Here is a 14,896-nt window from a genome sequence, read left to right as displayed (position 1 = left end):
TGCACACAAGCCAGTGTGGTGTAATGGTTAGTGTGTTTTACTAGGACTTGGGAGTGGAAACCAGTGTTCAAATCCCAACTCAGCCATGGGTGGCCTTGGGGCAGTCAACATCTCTCAGCCTAACTTAACTCACAGGGTTGCTGTGGGGATAAGTTGGGGAGGAGGAGAACCATACATGTTAGGTTGAGGGTGAACATATCAGATGACACAGCAATTCTTCAAACAGCTCTTGTTTATTCACAGGCCAGAACAGAACTGGGCTGAAGGGTTCAGCCAACCTGCTTATATAGAACTCAACTACAAAGCAACAGTAACCACTTTCTGTAACTATCCAATCACTGAATGTCACTTTCAATTCCTTATTTGCATATGTGGACCTGAGTGAAAACTATCTACAGTATCTGCCTGCTGGCCCAGGGTGAGAACTTCAGTACATAACAATGCACATCACCTTAAACTTCATGGAAGGAAAGGTGGTGTATAAATATAGATGATAGATAAATGATGATAGATGATAGATAGATAGATAGATAGATGATAGATAGATAGATAGATGATAGATAGATAGATAGATAGATAGATAGATGATAGATAGAGTGGCCTGTGTTACCAGCGGAGGGCTTTGATAATTCTCACCAGAATGATGCTTACTTATGTGTGTAACGTAAGAGCAGTGTACATTTTTTTAAATGTTAACAAAGCTTTCCCTTTTCTCATCCAAACCTCTATAGCTAGCATTTAGACAGCCTTGTTTTGCAAAGCTGATAGATTTTGTAGGGTAGCAGAGCAGGCTTTGTGGGGGCCTTGTCTTAACTCAGGACACTTTGCTGATATTGTAGTTCAGCCAAAGGGAGGGATAAAATCACCCTGCCATGCCTCACTATTTGATCCCAGCACAGAGTGGTTGCCCACCCCTATTTTATACTGCTCTTAAAGGTTTAGGAGCCTTTTGTGTCTCGCTTCGCTATTTGGAAACCATATAACTCTGATGAGCTCTTGTCATGGTTCTTGTCTATTCCACAACCAGTTCTGGTGTGAATCAGAGCAGCTGTTTTCTGTCTACACCAGATTGTCAAGAAAGGAGAGATTGTCAAGACAGGCATGCAGTTGCAGATGGTGATACAAAACCTCCTTATTTTCACCTTTCCGTGTTGAGGGGAGGGAGACTTGAGATACCAGCGATGGCAAAGCAGCTGCAGGAATTGTTCCTTATGTCTGGGACAGCTGGCCAGACAGCTGGATGGATTGGATTTTTCCAGGCCAGCCTCCTTAGTTTCTCTTTATGTGTTTTTATTTCCTATTAAACTCTCGCTGTCTCATTTCCTCTATGAAAAACAGAACTCTTTCACAAAGATAAACTTTCCAGGCCCAGTCTGCATCAACAGATAAACCATTTATTCAGCTTTTGTGCGTGGACACCCATAAACAGCCTCCTTCTCAATCCTTTGCTTTACCCCCACAATCCTCTCTCATAGTGTGTGCTTATCCAGATATTACAATGAATTATGGGCACCAGGGATGCTGAATCATACAATTGTGATTAAAGGCAAAGTCTTTTTTGGCTCCCAAAATCGTTTCTGTCTGCTTTATCAAGCCCAGACAAGTTTCCATTTTAGGGCACAGTGTTTAGAGTTTGGTCAGAGGGCAGACCTCTGATTGCTAACTGAGGAAAGGCTGTGAAACAGTAACTTCTAACTTGTTTGGAAGTCCCAGCAATGAATATAGCATATTCTCTGATGATTTTCCTTTGTATATATCATATACCACTTATGAATCATGTACAGCCAGGCTGGACAAAATGTAGTCCATATTCCACTGGTGGACTGCAGGTCAGTGTCTAGTGGATTATTTAGCCCTTGCTGATTAGCTAAGATTCTCACAAATAATGCTACACTATAGTGTGAATGGGGGACGCGGGTGGCGCTGTGGGTAAAACCTCAGTGCCTAGGACTTGCCAATCGCATGGTTGGTGGTTCGAATCCCCGCGGCGGGGTGCGCTCCCATTGTTCGGTCCCAGCACCTGCCAACCTAGCAGTTCGAAAGCACCCCCGGGTGCAAGTAGATAAATAGGGACTGCTTACCAGCGGGAAGGTAAACGGCGTTCCGTGTGCTGCGCTGGCTCGCCAGATGCAGCTTGTCACGCTGGCCACGTGACCCGGAAGTGTCTGCGGACAGCGCTGGCTCCTGGCCTATAGAGTGAGATGAGCGCACAACCCTAGAGTCTGTCAAGACTGGCCCGTACGGGCAGGAGTACCTTACCTTTACCTTTTATAGTGCGAATTGTTTTAAACTCTTTTTAATGTTGTGTTTTCATTGCTGTAGCTGGCGTATGGACCTTGGAGATAAGGAGCTGGTAATAAGCTATTTTTAATTATTGTACTATTATTTTTTATCATATTTATATCCCACCTTATATTCTAGAATGTTCAAGGTAGCATATGCGATTCTCCCCTCATTTTTCCTCACTACAGCCCTGAGAGGTAGTGAGACTAAGAGAGAGAGACCGACCTAAAGCTGTACAGTGGTACCTCAGGTTACATACATTTCAGGTTACATACACTTCAGGTTACAGACTCCACTAACCCAGAAATAGTGCTTCAGGTTAAGAACTTTGCTTCAGGATGAGAATAGAAATTGTGCTCCGGTGGCGCAGCAGCAGGAGACCCCATTAGCTAAAGTGGTGCTTCAGGTTAAGAAAAGTTTCAGGTTAAGAATGGACCTCCGGAACGAATTAAGTACTTAACCCGAGGTACCACTGTACAGTGAGCTTCATGGGGATTTGAACCTTGGTCTCTCAGGTCCTAGTCTGAAACTAACCACTATACCACATTAGGTGGGCCTCACTCTGATCCCACATGGTTTTCCCTTCTGTTGCTAAGCAAAAGTGGAAACTCAGGTTCATCACACAGATTGCTTATTACAGAACAGGTCAGAGGGCTTGAACAGGCACACTTGGCTCCATATATTTAAAACATATAGAAAATAGGAACTGCAGTAAGAAAAGCAAGAAGAAAAAGCAAGAGGAGAGGATAGGCTCTCCTTCCAGTGCTGTGCCTAGATTGGCCTTTGTGAGATGTGAGTGGTGGTCTAGGTTGTGGTCTAGCAACATCTGGATGATCATAAGTTGTTGATGGGTTCCATCAGCATGAGCCAGCATGACAAAGACTGTAGACATGTTGGAGGGCAAGCCCAACAACATCTAGAAGGATGCCTCTTCGCCATCTCTGCTCTAACAGATTTCTTTCCTGCTTGTAAACCCAGAGATGGAAGCTGCTTCTTTCCAACAAAAAAGGCAAGCCCTTTCCATGGCAACAGCTGTTCAGTTTTACTGAAAAGTTTATAGGATGCCATTCTTAATATGGAGAGTGATATATGAGCTAACAGTTGCTATACTGGCTAGGACTGGCTAGGACTGGGATGAAAGTTTAATATGAGGGTTTTTTTTGGAGGAGGGTTGGTCTTAGGTTCCCTAAATGCTGGGCCTCCTGTCCCACAGAGTTGCCTGAACTGGCCAGCCTCCAATCCCGCAGTAAAACTCTCCACAACAAACACAGCAGTGGCCTCAGGCAGCCGTGATTGGTGCTCCTGGAGTATGTTCTGGGAATACTTTTGACAGCTGGTTTTACTACCTTGGCAACAATTCTCGTTTGCCTCCTTCTTTCCTTCCAGTGCATTTCTTTTGAAAGCAAAAAATAAATAAATTCTCAAAATTAAAATATCTGGAGTCCTCAGACTTGGAGAGGCATTTATTTTCCATCTGTGTAATTCAGAAAAGATTTGTTATTGAATGTTGGAGCTTGAGAAGGTGAAAGGCTTGGCAGAATTATAAACTGCAGCCCAGTTCATTCCCTAACCATGATGCAGGTCTCCCTATGGTCACACAGCGCAGAGTCAGCCAGTAGTGCTTTTCTCATGCTCCACCTTCTCTGCATGATGAGAAGCTCTAGATAGCCTTTAAATTATGTGAAAGCTTGTGTTTCCTATATCTGATCAGGAGTGTCCAGAAAATTCAGGCTGGATAAAACACAGGTGCCTTCCTCCTGAAATTGATGAGTCACCCAGAGTATTGAACTATAAATACTCCGTTACAGGGCTGGGAAGCCTGTGAACCTCCAGTTGTTGTTGGACTTCACCTCTCCTCTTCTCTGAGCATTGGCCATGTCAAACAACACTGATGGGAGCTGGAATCCATTAACATGTGGAGGGCCACAGATGTCCATCTGTGCTCTATTATCACTTTATGGACAAAATTCAGGTTATGACTAGATGTGACAGTGGCATGACTCATGGGACATTTGTATGATTTTTGGGTTGTTTTTTTTGCAGGTTTATAGCATTAACCCCAAAGATTTCCAGACCCTCAGTTTCAAAGCCATTTCCCTCCATTAGTTGTTGCTTCTAGATAAGAAAGTATTGCACTGGGTGCTGAAAGAATTGCACTGACTGTCATTTAGTCACTGGACTTAAGTTTCTACTTAAGTTTTGGTATATACGACTTTCGATCAGAATACCTGAAAGATCTCATCTCTTTTATACCCAATCAATCATTGTTCTCTACAGGGGAGAACACCATCTTGCCAGAAGGCCTGTTCCACAAAATGTAGGAATTGGATCTTCAGTGTGGTGGCATCTACCCTTTGGAATACCCTCCTCTTAAGCATTAGACAGGTTCCATCCCTGTTGTCTCTGGTGGCTACTGAAGATGTTCCTCTTCCACCAAGCCTTTTAAGCAGAGCTCTTTCCCAGCCTACATCTGTACTGGAATTGTTTTTGAGATGTTTTCTGCTTATTGCTTTATCACTTGTGGCCTGCCATTCTGGGGCCCCTTTTGGAGGAAGGATGGGATATACATTTAATTAAAAAAACCTAAATAATGGTGGTGGGAGATGACTATGATAACATGACATTTTGGATGATGCACGCTGGGTCCACGAGTGCCAGTGTCTGCAGTTCAGATGGTCATGGGGCAAGTGCTGGAGCCTGTGGATTACCAGGGCTAGATGTATAGAGAGAGCATATTCAACCCCCTGAAAAATACCCAAGCTGGAATGCAAAGGAGTGCTAAATGAATGGCTCTGTCAGCTCAAGCACTTCTGCTTGCATGAGGGAATGATCTTGCCTCCCCTCTCCCCAAGCTCAGTTAGTAGAACATGAGACTCATTCATATATATATATATATATATGCAGGTTTTGGTGTCCTCGGGTGTCTTCCCGTGTAAAAGTTGGGGTGTCTAGGCGACGTTTCGACGAGGTCTCACTCGTCATCTTCAGGCTGGTGCTTTCGGCTTCTTGTTACTGGAACAGAGCAGGATCTCAGTGTTTGAGTTCCTATAAATACTGTTGTAAAATATATATTCTATTTTACAATTTAAAGTACTCATTTATACATCCTTAAGATGTCAATGACTTCCCTTCTTCTCTTTCCATGGTTCATTTTACGTATCATAAACCCCTGCATATTTTACAAAAACTATACCAATCAGTATTCCATTATTACATCCATCAAATCTTATTTACACTGTTGGATTTATCTTAATGCTGCCAGCGTTTTCAGCTGTACACAATAATTTCCCATATATTCAATAAACATTTTCCAATCTTCTCTAAACGCATGTTCTTCTTGTTCTTGTATTCTATATGTTAAGTCTGCAAGCTGTGTATATTCTGTCAACTTAAGCTGCCATTTTTCTTTGGTTGGGACCTCACTCGTTTTCCATTTTTGGGCTAACAAAACACGGGCCGCAGTAGTAGCATACATAAATAACCTTTTTTGATACCTGGGAATTTCAGTCTGAATCATCCCCAACAGAAAAGGCTCTGTTTTTGTGGGGAAAGTACTTTTAAACATTCCCCCCCATTCATTATGGATCATTTCCCAATATTCTTTTACCCTTTTACAAGTCCACCACATATGATAGAACGTTCCCTCTACCTCTTTGCATCTCCAGCACTTATCTGATTCAGTCTTACACATCTTAGCAAGCCTACTTGGAGTTAAATACCATCTGTAAATCATTTTCAAGTAGAACATGAGACTCTTAATGTCACCGTTGTGGGTTAAGCCCCACATTGGGCAAAAGATTCCTGCACTGAAAGAGGTTAGACTAGATGAACCTTGTGGTCCCTTCCAACTCTACAATTCTATTATTCTATGTTCCGGGGGTTCTCCTGACCCCTTCCCCACAAGCCAATTTTAGGAGGCATGGAGTTGTGAAGGGAGAAAGAGGGAAACCCCACTGCACTAGCAAGCCTCATGCTGGCTCCTGTTAGCACAGCTCTTTAGTTGAATTCAGCCCATTATCTTTACACATACTATCCCATTTAGACATCCTTTTTTGGCACAGACACCCCTGGTAACCATTTATTTCTTCATTTGCAGTCTTTTAGATAGAGGCAGTCTCCTACCTTTTGGGGGAAAGGATTATACAGAGTTTATTTGTTGAGCACTAAGCACAGTTTGGGGCCAGTAAAGACTGTCAGGACCATATTGAGGAGAAGGCATGTCAGTGCTTAAACAGGCTCCCTTGCTAAGGCAGTAGTTACTTGCATGCTGTAAAATGCGGCAGTTCCAAGCAAAATATACCCCCCAAGCTGCTGTTTCTGCGAATTCCAACAGCAGGACCTTAACGAAACGGTGTGTGTGTGTCATTATTTAAGGCAACAGCAAGCCCAAGGAAGACAATTCAAGCAAGAGGGATCTCTTGATCTTTCCTACCCGTCTCTAAGGAAACACAGAGAAAAGCAAAGAGCGAAATGCAAACCTGTGTCTGAACTATTCTCTTTAGTCATTATTAACCTCTGCTTTGTTAAATTCAAAGAAATGTCAATAACAGCAAAGAGGGCCTCTGGAGCTGTGCTACAAAGGTGCCCCGCGTGCTCCATTTGCTCTGTGGCTGAGACAAGATCTCCTTAGAAATGCTCTTGCTAAATCACTACTGACATGTTAATTCAAACAGAGAGAATGACCCCCTCCAACCCTGAGTGGGAATACTGTACTGAAAAAGCTATTAAAATGGCTGAACTGGAGGTGTGGCTGATTCATACTATTCCATCCTCCACCCCATCACCTGAACAGAAACATGTCCTGGCTGAGTTTATAGTGCCTCTTGCTGAAAGCTGGAAGAGGATAAAGGGTCCCTTTAAACAGATGCCTTGTGTTTTGTCAAAGAGGTGTTTTCTGTTATTTAAAATACCCTTATAAATTTTTGATTTGATTGGGCTTTAAGACTGGGAAGCCATGCAAAAGTTCTGCCTTTGAGATGAATTCCTGCTGGTGTGGAAATTGATGTTATCCTGCGGATTGGAAACACAAGCTGAGAGGCACAGGATGCAGCAGTAGATGAAACTGATGCGAGCCAAGTTTAGCGGGCTGGGATGGGTGGATATTTAGGTATGGTCTCAATTAACATTTTTTATGAATGGCTCTGGAGCTTGACATTCTTTCTTTTCACAGATGAATTGAGGTTGGGGTTGGAAAAGACCGACAAATAACAAATTAGAGCCAGAATAAGAACACTGAAACTGTGGATAGCTTTGTTATGGTTCCTATTTGGGATGAGGGGCTGGGGAACAGTGTCTTGCTCACTTTCACCCAGATCTGGTCTGGCCACCACTGAACTCATACAGTTGCATGTCTGATACTTCCCTGAGCAGTGGGGTTTTGGGGGGCAGTGCTACTTGGACATGTTTTCCTTGAAATAAGAGTGCACTTTTTTTGGTAATTTTTGTTTTATGCACGTGTGGGCTCTCCTTCCTTGGAGGTTTTTAAGCAGAGGTTGAATAGCCACCACTCATGGATGCTTTAGCTGAGATTGTAGCTGATAATATCTGCCTGCATCAACAGCTACGTAGAAAGCAACAGCAGCGCAAGATGAAATGCCAGTTGCACTTTTCTTTTAATGACTCAAAAGAAATATTATAAACACCCAAAATAAATAATGGTAAAATAATCTCAGCTGGAAGAACGTGATTACTCTTGATCTGGGTCACTTAATCTGAAGTTCAGTCCAATGGCTGAAAGATTAAAGATCACTGGGCTGGTTATAGTTTCCTTTGTAAACAAGTTTCTGGGAGAGGATCATAAAGACCCATGTGGGTTTAATAATTAGTGTTTCATTAAATTACCTAATGAAATGCTTTTTAATTGGTGGCAAGGGACTATTTTTGGCTGCCTCAGCAGTGGTATATTGCTTTAGTTGGAGAAGATTATTACAAAACATTTATTTTGGAGACAATCAGCCAGCAAGCATTTACTCAGCACGTGAAATTTTAATAAATATGGTCATACTAATAACTAGCACAATCAATAAAGAAATAACTTGCCAAGGTTGTTTTCGTTTGGAACCTTCCTCTTGAAAGGTTAACAGCACAATACATGTCTAATTAGAATTAGAAATGATTTACTCACCCAGAGTGGCTGGGGAAACTCAGCCAGATGGGCGGGGTATAAATAATAAATTATTATTATTATTATTATGTCTGCAGCCTAGCAATGCAATCCTATGTATGTCTACAGGCGTAGTCCCCATTTCGTTCACTAGGACATATTATTAGGTAGCATGGATAGTAATGCAGGTTAGTCATCATGGAAACCGTAGCCCACAACATGTAGTCAAGGTGCTGGTCAAGGTCAGCAAGAAGCAAGCTAGACACAGGACACTTTAGTATTACCATTTCCCCACAATAAAGGAATAGAGGTCACTCAGTGCACTACTTCAAGGTATGTAGTTATTGGACAGTAATCAAAACATTAAGTCATTGTACCATCCATTCATTGCATGTGCTCAAATGAGTGTTGTATCTATGAATACAACAAAGGAGAAGCTACATGGCCTGTTCATATTACTTCATATGAAAGCACTGTCAGACAGTGGGAAGGACTTGATTCTTTAACGACCTATAAAGCAATTGCAGAGGAGATGATCTAGAGGAGATAATCTAAACCTTTGCAATGTACTTGGATCAAATGAACTCACTATCTCAAGCTCCTATCAATCAAAACAGAATGAAGAAGGAAATCAAAGATGAGATGAACCGGAGGAAATTTTGTTATGTTTTGTTATTATAAAAGTAGTTCAATATATCCAAAAATGCAATGGGCTTTCCAACAATTAAGATTAATAATTTAAATAAAGTATATAAAAAAAGCAGAAATACAAGTATTTACGTCAGCTGTGTTGCAGTAAGAATGGATGAGATTTGTATGGTGCTTGTAATATTCTTTATATTTCTTTATATCATATTAAATAAAGGAGGGAAAGAGAAGGGGGGAAGAAATCTACATTTATTGTCATGATTACTGTAGTTGTCAATGTGCTTGGCATTCATTTTGCACACCTACTCACTTCTATTGTTCAGTCTTTGAGTTGTATTCAGCATAGCACCAAGGAGATTTCTGCTTGCCTGGTGGAATGATCTCCATCCCTCCTCCACTATTCAGGGGGTTCTCCCAACCCTAGAGGGGCAGGGGCACAGGGGGGAGGGCAGCATGGAAAGTCCTGTTGCCCTAACAGGCATCTTTGCACTGGCTTCTGCTCTGATAACAATTTAGTTGAAAAAGAGCCCTCCTTAGCTCCTGGACTTGGCAATGTCATGTGTCAATGAGTCCGATGAACCACCAGGGTATTGAGTCAGCAACCTTTTCCTTTTAGGGATGTGTGTGACCTTTGAATTTCCATTGAAAAATATCCATGTTGTTTGTGTGTGAGCCAGTGCTGGCTGCCCATCACATTGCAAGGACCTCACAGCCCCTGTTTCATCCACTGCAGAAACTGTTGCTGTGGCTATAAGACAGATTTCCAACAAGTGGCACCAGCTGTCATTTCTGGCACAGCCTTCATTCTTTAATGGAAGATGGTGATCATTAGGATTAGTGCCAGGGGATGTGGACTAACTGTATATGAATGAAACTAGAAAAAGAGGATTACTTTCCTTTTCCCGGCAGCCTTAATGTCAGTGGTGAATAAACAGCATCTGAAGAATGTGTGGGAGATAAGAACAGCTGTGGGTTGGGTGGTGTACAGATGGGTTGTTTTTCTTCTTGAGCAATAAGGACAATTCCCTCTTCAGTCATGACCCAGCACTGATAACTGTGGAGCTTCACTGAAGGTGGGGATCCAGTTTGCTGTGTTCACCTCACTGCAGCCTCTACCCTTAGTACCACAAAATTCAAAGGAGATGTGAAATTGACTACACCAGGGCACAGTTTTGGAGGCAGCTGAAGGAACACATGGGGAGGAAAGAAACACAAGGCCTTTGGATAAAGAACTATCTCATATTTCCACAGTAGGATCACAGAAGATGGATTCTTTCCAGCATTGACTCTGGTTCTGTGAAACACAGAGCTAATTAATATCATGCTCTGCCCCCTTTCCCACCATAGATAACTTTATAGAGGATAAAGTGAGCTCTCATGTTTTAAGCACTAGCAGAAAAGCTCCAGCTCCTGGAAAGGAGGAAAGGTCACTTTATATTGTGGGGAATGGAGAATAGCACTGTCTGAAAGAATCCTGTGTATCGTCCCCAATAAGCTATTGGGCTACATCAGAAGATGTCAGAGAGAAGTCCAACAGAGAAATAGATCAGCTCAGTCTCTTTGGGTTGAGCATCTCTCTATCATTTCTACTTAGCATTAAGAGGGTGCTTACCCAGGAGTGTGTACCAAACAGAGTGCTTTGGAAAGCAGCCTTTCTCAGAGGCTGACTAATTTGGCTCCTGGGTGGAATCTACACACATATAAAAAAAACACTGTGAAAATGGTGTTTTTTAACACTTTGAAAAATACGTTGAATTTTACATAGCTCACTGTTGCCATCTAGTGTCACATTTGTATATTGCACTTTACAACACATTTAAAACCTTTTATTTGCAGCTATGTAGCTGAGTCCCTAGACTGAGGACTGGAACTCTCTATATGGCCTTCAGGACTCACCCCAGGCCACACACCAAACCAGCACTGCTCCACACCCTCCTGAATGGTGATAATCATTCTCACTTGACTGATGGAGGATGGAGAGGTGTGTATAGTCACATGTATCCTTTTTCAGACTTACTGGCTTTGGAAAGCTTTAAAAACCCTGGGAAACGGTTTTGGGTACTGATTTTTCCAGAGACTTCTGGAACTCCTTCAGCCCTATGATTACCAGATGCATCATGTTTGAGCTATGACTTCCATAGCTCTAGTGAATGCTTCACAGTAATAGCTCTCATCAAAGGCTCTGTGTGGTTGCATGAAGTTGCTGGCAAGCCAACCAATATAATCATCACCTTGAAAAAAATATTCAGTGTGAAAAAGCTTCTGTTCTACAAATGTGTTCTGTGTCCTTCATCCAAGCATGGGATTCTATGGCAGACCTCCTCCTGCCACAAAGTAAGGTGTGAGCAGGAATAAGGGATGGCACTCTGTCAAACATGTGTTAAAGCTACCTTCCTATATGACACCCAATATATAGGTTGCAATGCCTTTTCCCTTCACAAGCTGTGCAGTTACAGTGGGAGTGATGTAATGGATTAGTTCCCCCTGCATTCACTACTCCAATTTGACACCCCCCAAACAGCATCTTGCAGTAGAGGGTTCTATCAATCTGGCAAGGAAACAGAAGCAGGCTCATACCTTAGTAAACCTGTTTTATTTGCTCCCACCTACAGGAGTTATACCACATGGGACTGGAGATCATTTGATTTCTGCATGTGTGAGCAGGACAGGAGATCATGAGATCCTTGGACACGCTGGTATTAATGGTTGTACTTAAATGGCCCCATATTTCTGGTTTTTCCTTAGCATTCTTTTTACATACCAGAAAGGCTCCAAGAAATCTTGGAATGTATATAGTGGCTGAGCCAAATCTACTTACCATTTCTCAGGGACTTTTTCAGCACTGTCAGAAAACACCTCTCTTTTCTAGCTCTGCACAACATCGCCATGACTAATCCAGGGAAGAGCAGAATGCAGGAGAAACAGTGGCAGCTTCAGCATTGCTGTTTTCAAATTTGGAATTGAAATGGAATATTCAGTACATAAGAAAAGGGTATTATGTAAGCTCCTTGCATTGATAAGATACTTTCCAGATAATCAAAATCAGAACCAGAGGTCTATAATGAGAATCAGATCTGCTAATAGTTCATTCAGAAGTTATCTCTGGACCATAAAGAGTCTGCAGCCAAACACTCATGGCTAGACTCATCTCACTACATGATAAGTGGCTGCAGGAAGCTGAAGTCACAGCCTCAGTTATCATCCCAGGCATTTTCCCACTAGCAGCAGTTGAAAGACCAGAGTTATGTCACTGAGCAAGTATCCATGTACACATCAGCAGATAATATTTAGGTCTCTGCTTTCCATTCATTCCATGAGCTATTCCCTGCATCTATCCAGCAACATCATTATTCCCACATGAGAGACAGAGAGCGCTCACAACAACTGAGGCTATCAGAACAAGATACGGAAATCCCTCCCTTAAGACCATCCCAAAAGCTTTAAACACTTGACTGACAGAGTATACCAGTGGATTAGACAACCTATTAAATCACAGTAGATGTTAAGAATATGAAAAACATATCCACTGGCAATGAAGAATGCTGCAATAAGTACCACTCACATGTCAAAACACTCAGCAGGCTATGAAGTATCCCTCATAATTCAGGCTCTGGTGTTTGCTACACTTGAATTTTGAAGGTTTTCTTTTCAAGAGACCCGATTTCTAATGCTGTGAATGGGCTGATCTTCTTTATTTACCCTAGTATTCTCATGAAGTACCCCATGTGCTTGGAGAATTGAGGACTAGTTGTCAGTCTGCAGAAAGACTTTGATCCCTTTTTATGTAAATAAGCACAAACCCTCACTTGCTTTCCCACCACGCCATTGGGGGCAATAATTTGGCATTGCTTTGTTGTGTTGCTACATTTAACATGTCATCCAAATTGTTATTAATTAATGTAAGCATTTTATTTCTCACAGTGCGGCAGTGACAAGACATCCTTGGAGATGGCACATTTGGAAGGATTGCAAAAGGGGGTGGTTTTGCAGAAGGAATTGAGAAGACAACCCCCAGCATGATGAGTTGTCAGCATCACAGCTTGGGAAATAGGAGAACATTTTAACAAACTAAAGGGATGGTGAATAAAAAGCCTAGCATCTTTTGAACTCATTCATCCAGACCACCATAGGTGCCTGCAACCAGGCACCAGGCAATTACGAAAAATGTTGTGCTGTGGAGGTTTGAGAGCAGTCAGGGCATGGCAAACTTTCCCATGCCTGCTTTGTGATTCAAGGAGGGGTGCTGCTGTTTAGCAGAGGCATCTTATTGGCCATTGCAGAGAAACAGGAGACTAAACCCCCTGGAAATTTGGTTGATCCAGCAAGACTTATAACGTGTTCTCTTGGCAAGGCAGCTGCAACCATGACACTTGCACCTATTGGATGCTGCTTCGGGATGGACAGAGTTCTGAACATCTACAAACTACTCTGGACTTTATCCCATGACTTATCCAAAAATAGATGTTTTCAAAATAAAGATGGTCATAAAGATGTAGACAATCTCTGTCCCACTCAATTTTTCCAGTTTTATCCTAGAAGATGTATCAAGATTGTGTGATGAGATGTAGCATAGGATGGATTCATAGTCACTATACTTTCAGCAAACCTTCCCCCTCCAGCTTGTCCAAAGACCTGCAGTCATTAGAATCCTTCAGAAAACTTTTGTTACATGAATGTCTTTCTCCCTATTCTCTTCTAAAAGGTCACACTCTCTTTTTTCAATGGTACATATGGCACACACCTATCCTTGCGCCATAAACTACCACTTCCAGGGCATTATCAGTACAAAATATTGGAGCTACTGTTTTTTCAATCTCAAGATGTATTTTGAAACTTCGATCTCACTGGAGCACGAGTGATGGGCATTCAAGATGGTGGTATTAGAGCACATGTTTGTTAGTTTAGTCATTTAGTTATGTCCGACTCTTTATGACCCCATGAGCCAGAGCATGCCAGGCACTCGTGTCTTCCACTGCCTCCCACAGTTTGGTCAAACTCATGCTGGTAGCTTCGATAACACTGTCCAACGATCTCATCCTCTGTCCTCCCCTTCTCCTTGTGCCCTCAATCTTTCCCAACATCAGGGTCTTTTCCAGGGAGTCTTCTCTTCTCAGGAGGTGGCCAAAGTATTGGAGCATCAGCTTCAGGATCTCTCCTTCCAGTGAGCACTCAGGGCTGATTTCCTTCAGAATGGATAGGTTTGCTCTTCTTGCAGTCTATGGGACTCTCAAGAGTCTCCTGCAGCACCATAATTCAAAAGCATCAATTCTTCAGTGATCAGCCTTCTTTATGGTCGAGCTCTCACTTCCATACATCACTACTAGGAAAACCATAGCTTTAACTATACGGGTCTTTGTTGGCAAGGTGATGTCTCTGCTTCTGGTATTAGAGCACATACAATCACTTATACATGCTTCCTTAAATGGCCTTGTTAGCCCTTGTTTTGAGTGGGCTTTGTGGTATAGCTCACTGGATTTGATCATAACCCAGAAGAGGTGTATCCAACAGAGACCTTGGTTTTGAGTGGAAAGCACACTTTTCAGACTTACAGTGTATGGCAAATAGACACATTGGTGATGGGGAAGCATTTAAAGGTCAGAACAGAGCAGGGCTAGCCAACAGGATGCTCTCCAGATGTTGCTGGACTCCAACTCTCATCAGACCCAGCCAGCATGGCCAATGGTCAGAGATTATGGGAGTTGGCTTCCTACATCATCTGGATGGCACCATGTTGGCTACCCCTGAAACAGAACTTACACACATGTGTGCACAGGGCTCTGTTCTGACCTGCATATGGATGTGCAGAGGGGTGAATAAATCCTGTTCCCCCTGCGTGTTCATTCATTCATCAAAGGTGGAAGG

The 14,896-nt window shown here is 42.5% G+C and overlaps 1 protein-coding gene across 1 annotated transcript in view; it reads right to left on the bottom strand.

Annotated features, from left to right (window-relative positions):
• Positions 1-11,965, bottom strand: part of FMOD (fibromodulin) — a 72,162-nt gene extending 60,197 nt beyond the window's left edge. Inside the window, exon 1 of the mRNA XM_081914579.1 lies at positions 11,853-11,965. Coding sequence (XP_081770705.1) covers positions 11,853-11,855 — 3 coding nt within the window. The 5' untranslated portion in view covers positions 11,856-11,965. The remainder of the gene's footprint in view (positions 1-11,852) is intronic.
• Between the last annotated feature and the right edge of the window lie 2,931 nt (positions 11,966-14,896).

The sequence above is a fragment of the Podarcis melisellensis genome, assembly GCF_964234715.1.
Source record: "Podarcis melisellensis genome assembly, chromosome: 6".
Lineage (NCBI taxonomy): Eukaryota > Metazoa > Chordata > Lepidosauria > Squamata > Lacertidae > Podarcis > Podarcis melisellensis.
Note: the sequence above shows the minus strand (reverse complement) of the source record. Positions and strands in the feature narration are given on the sequence as shown.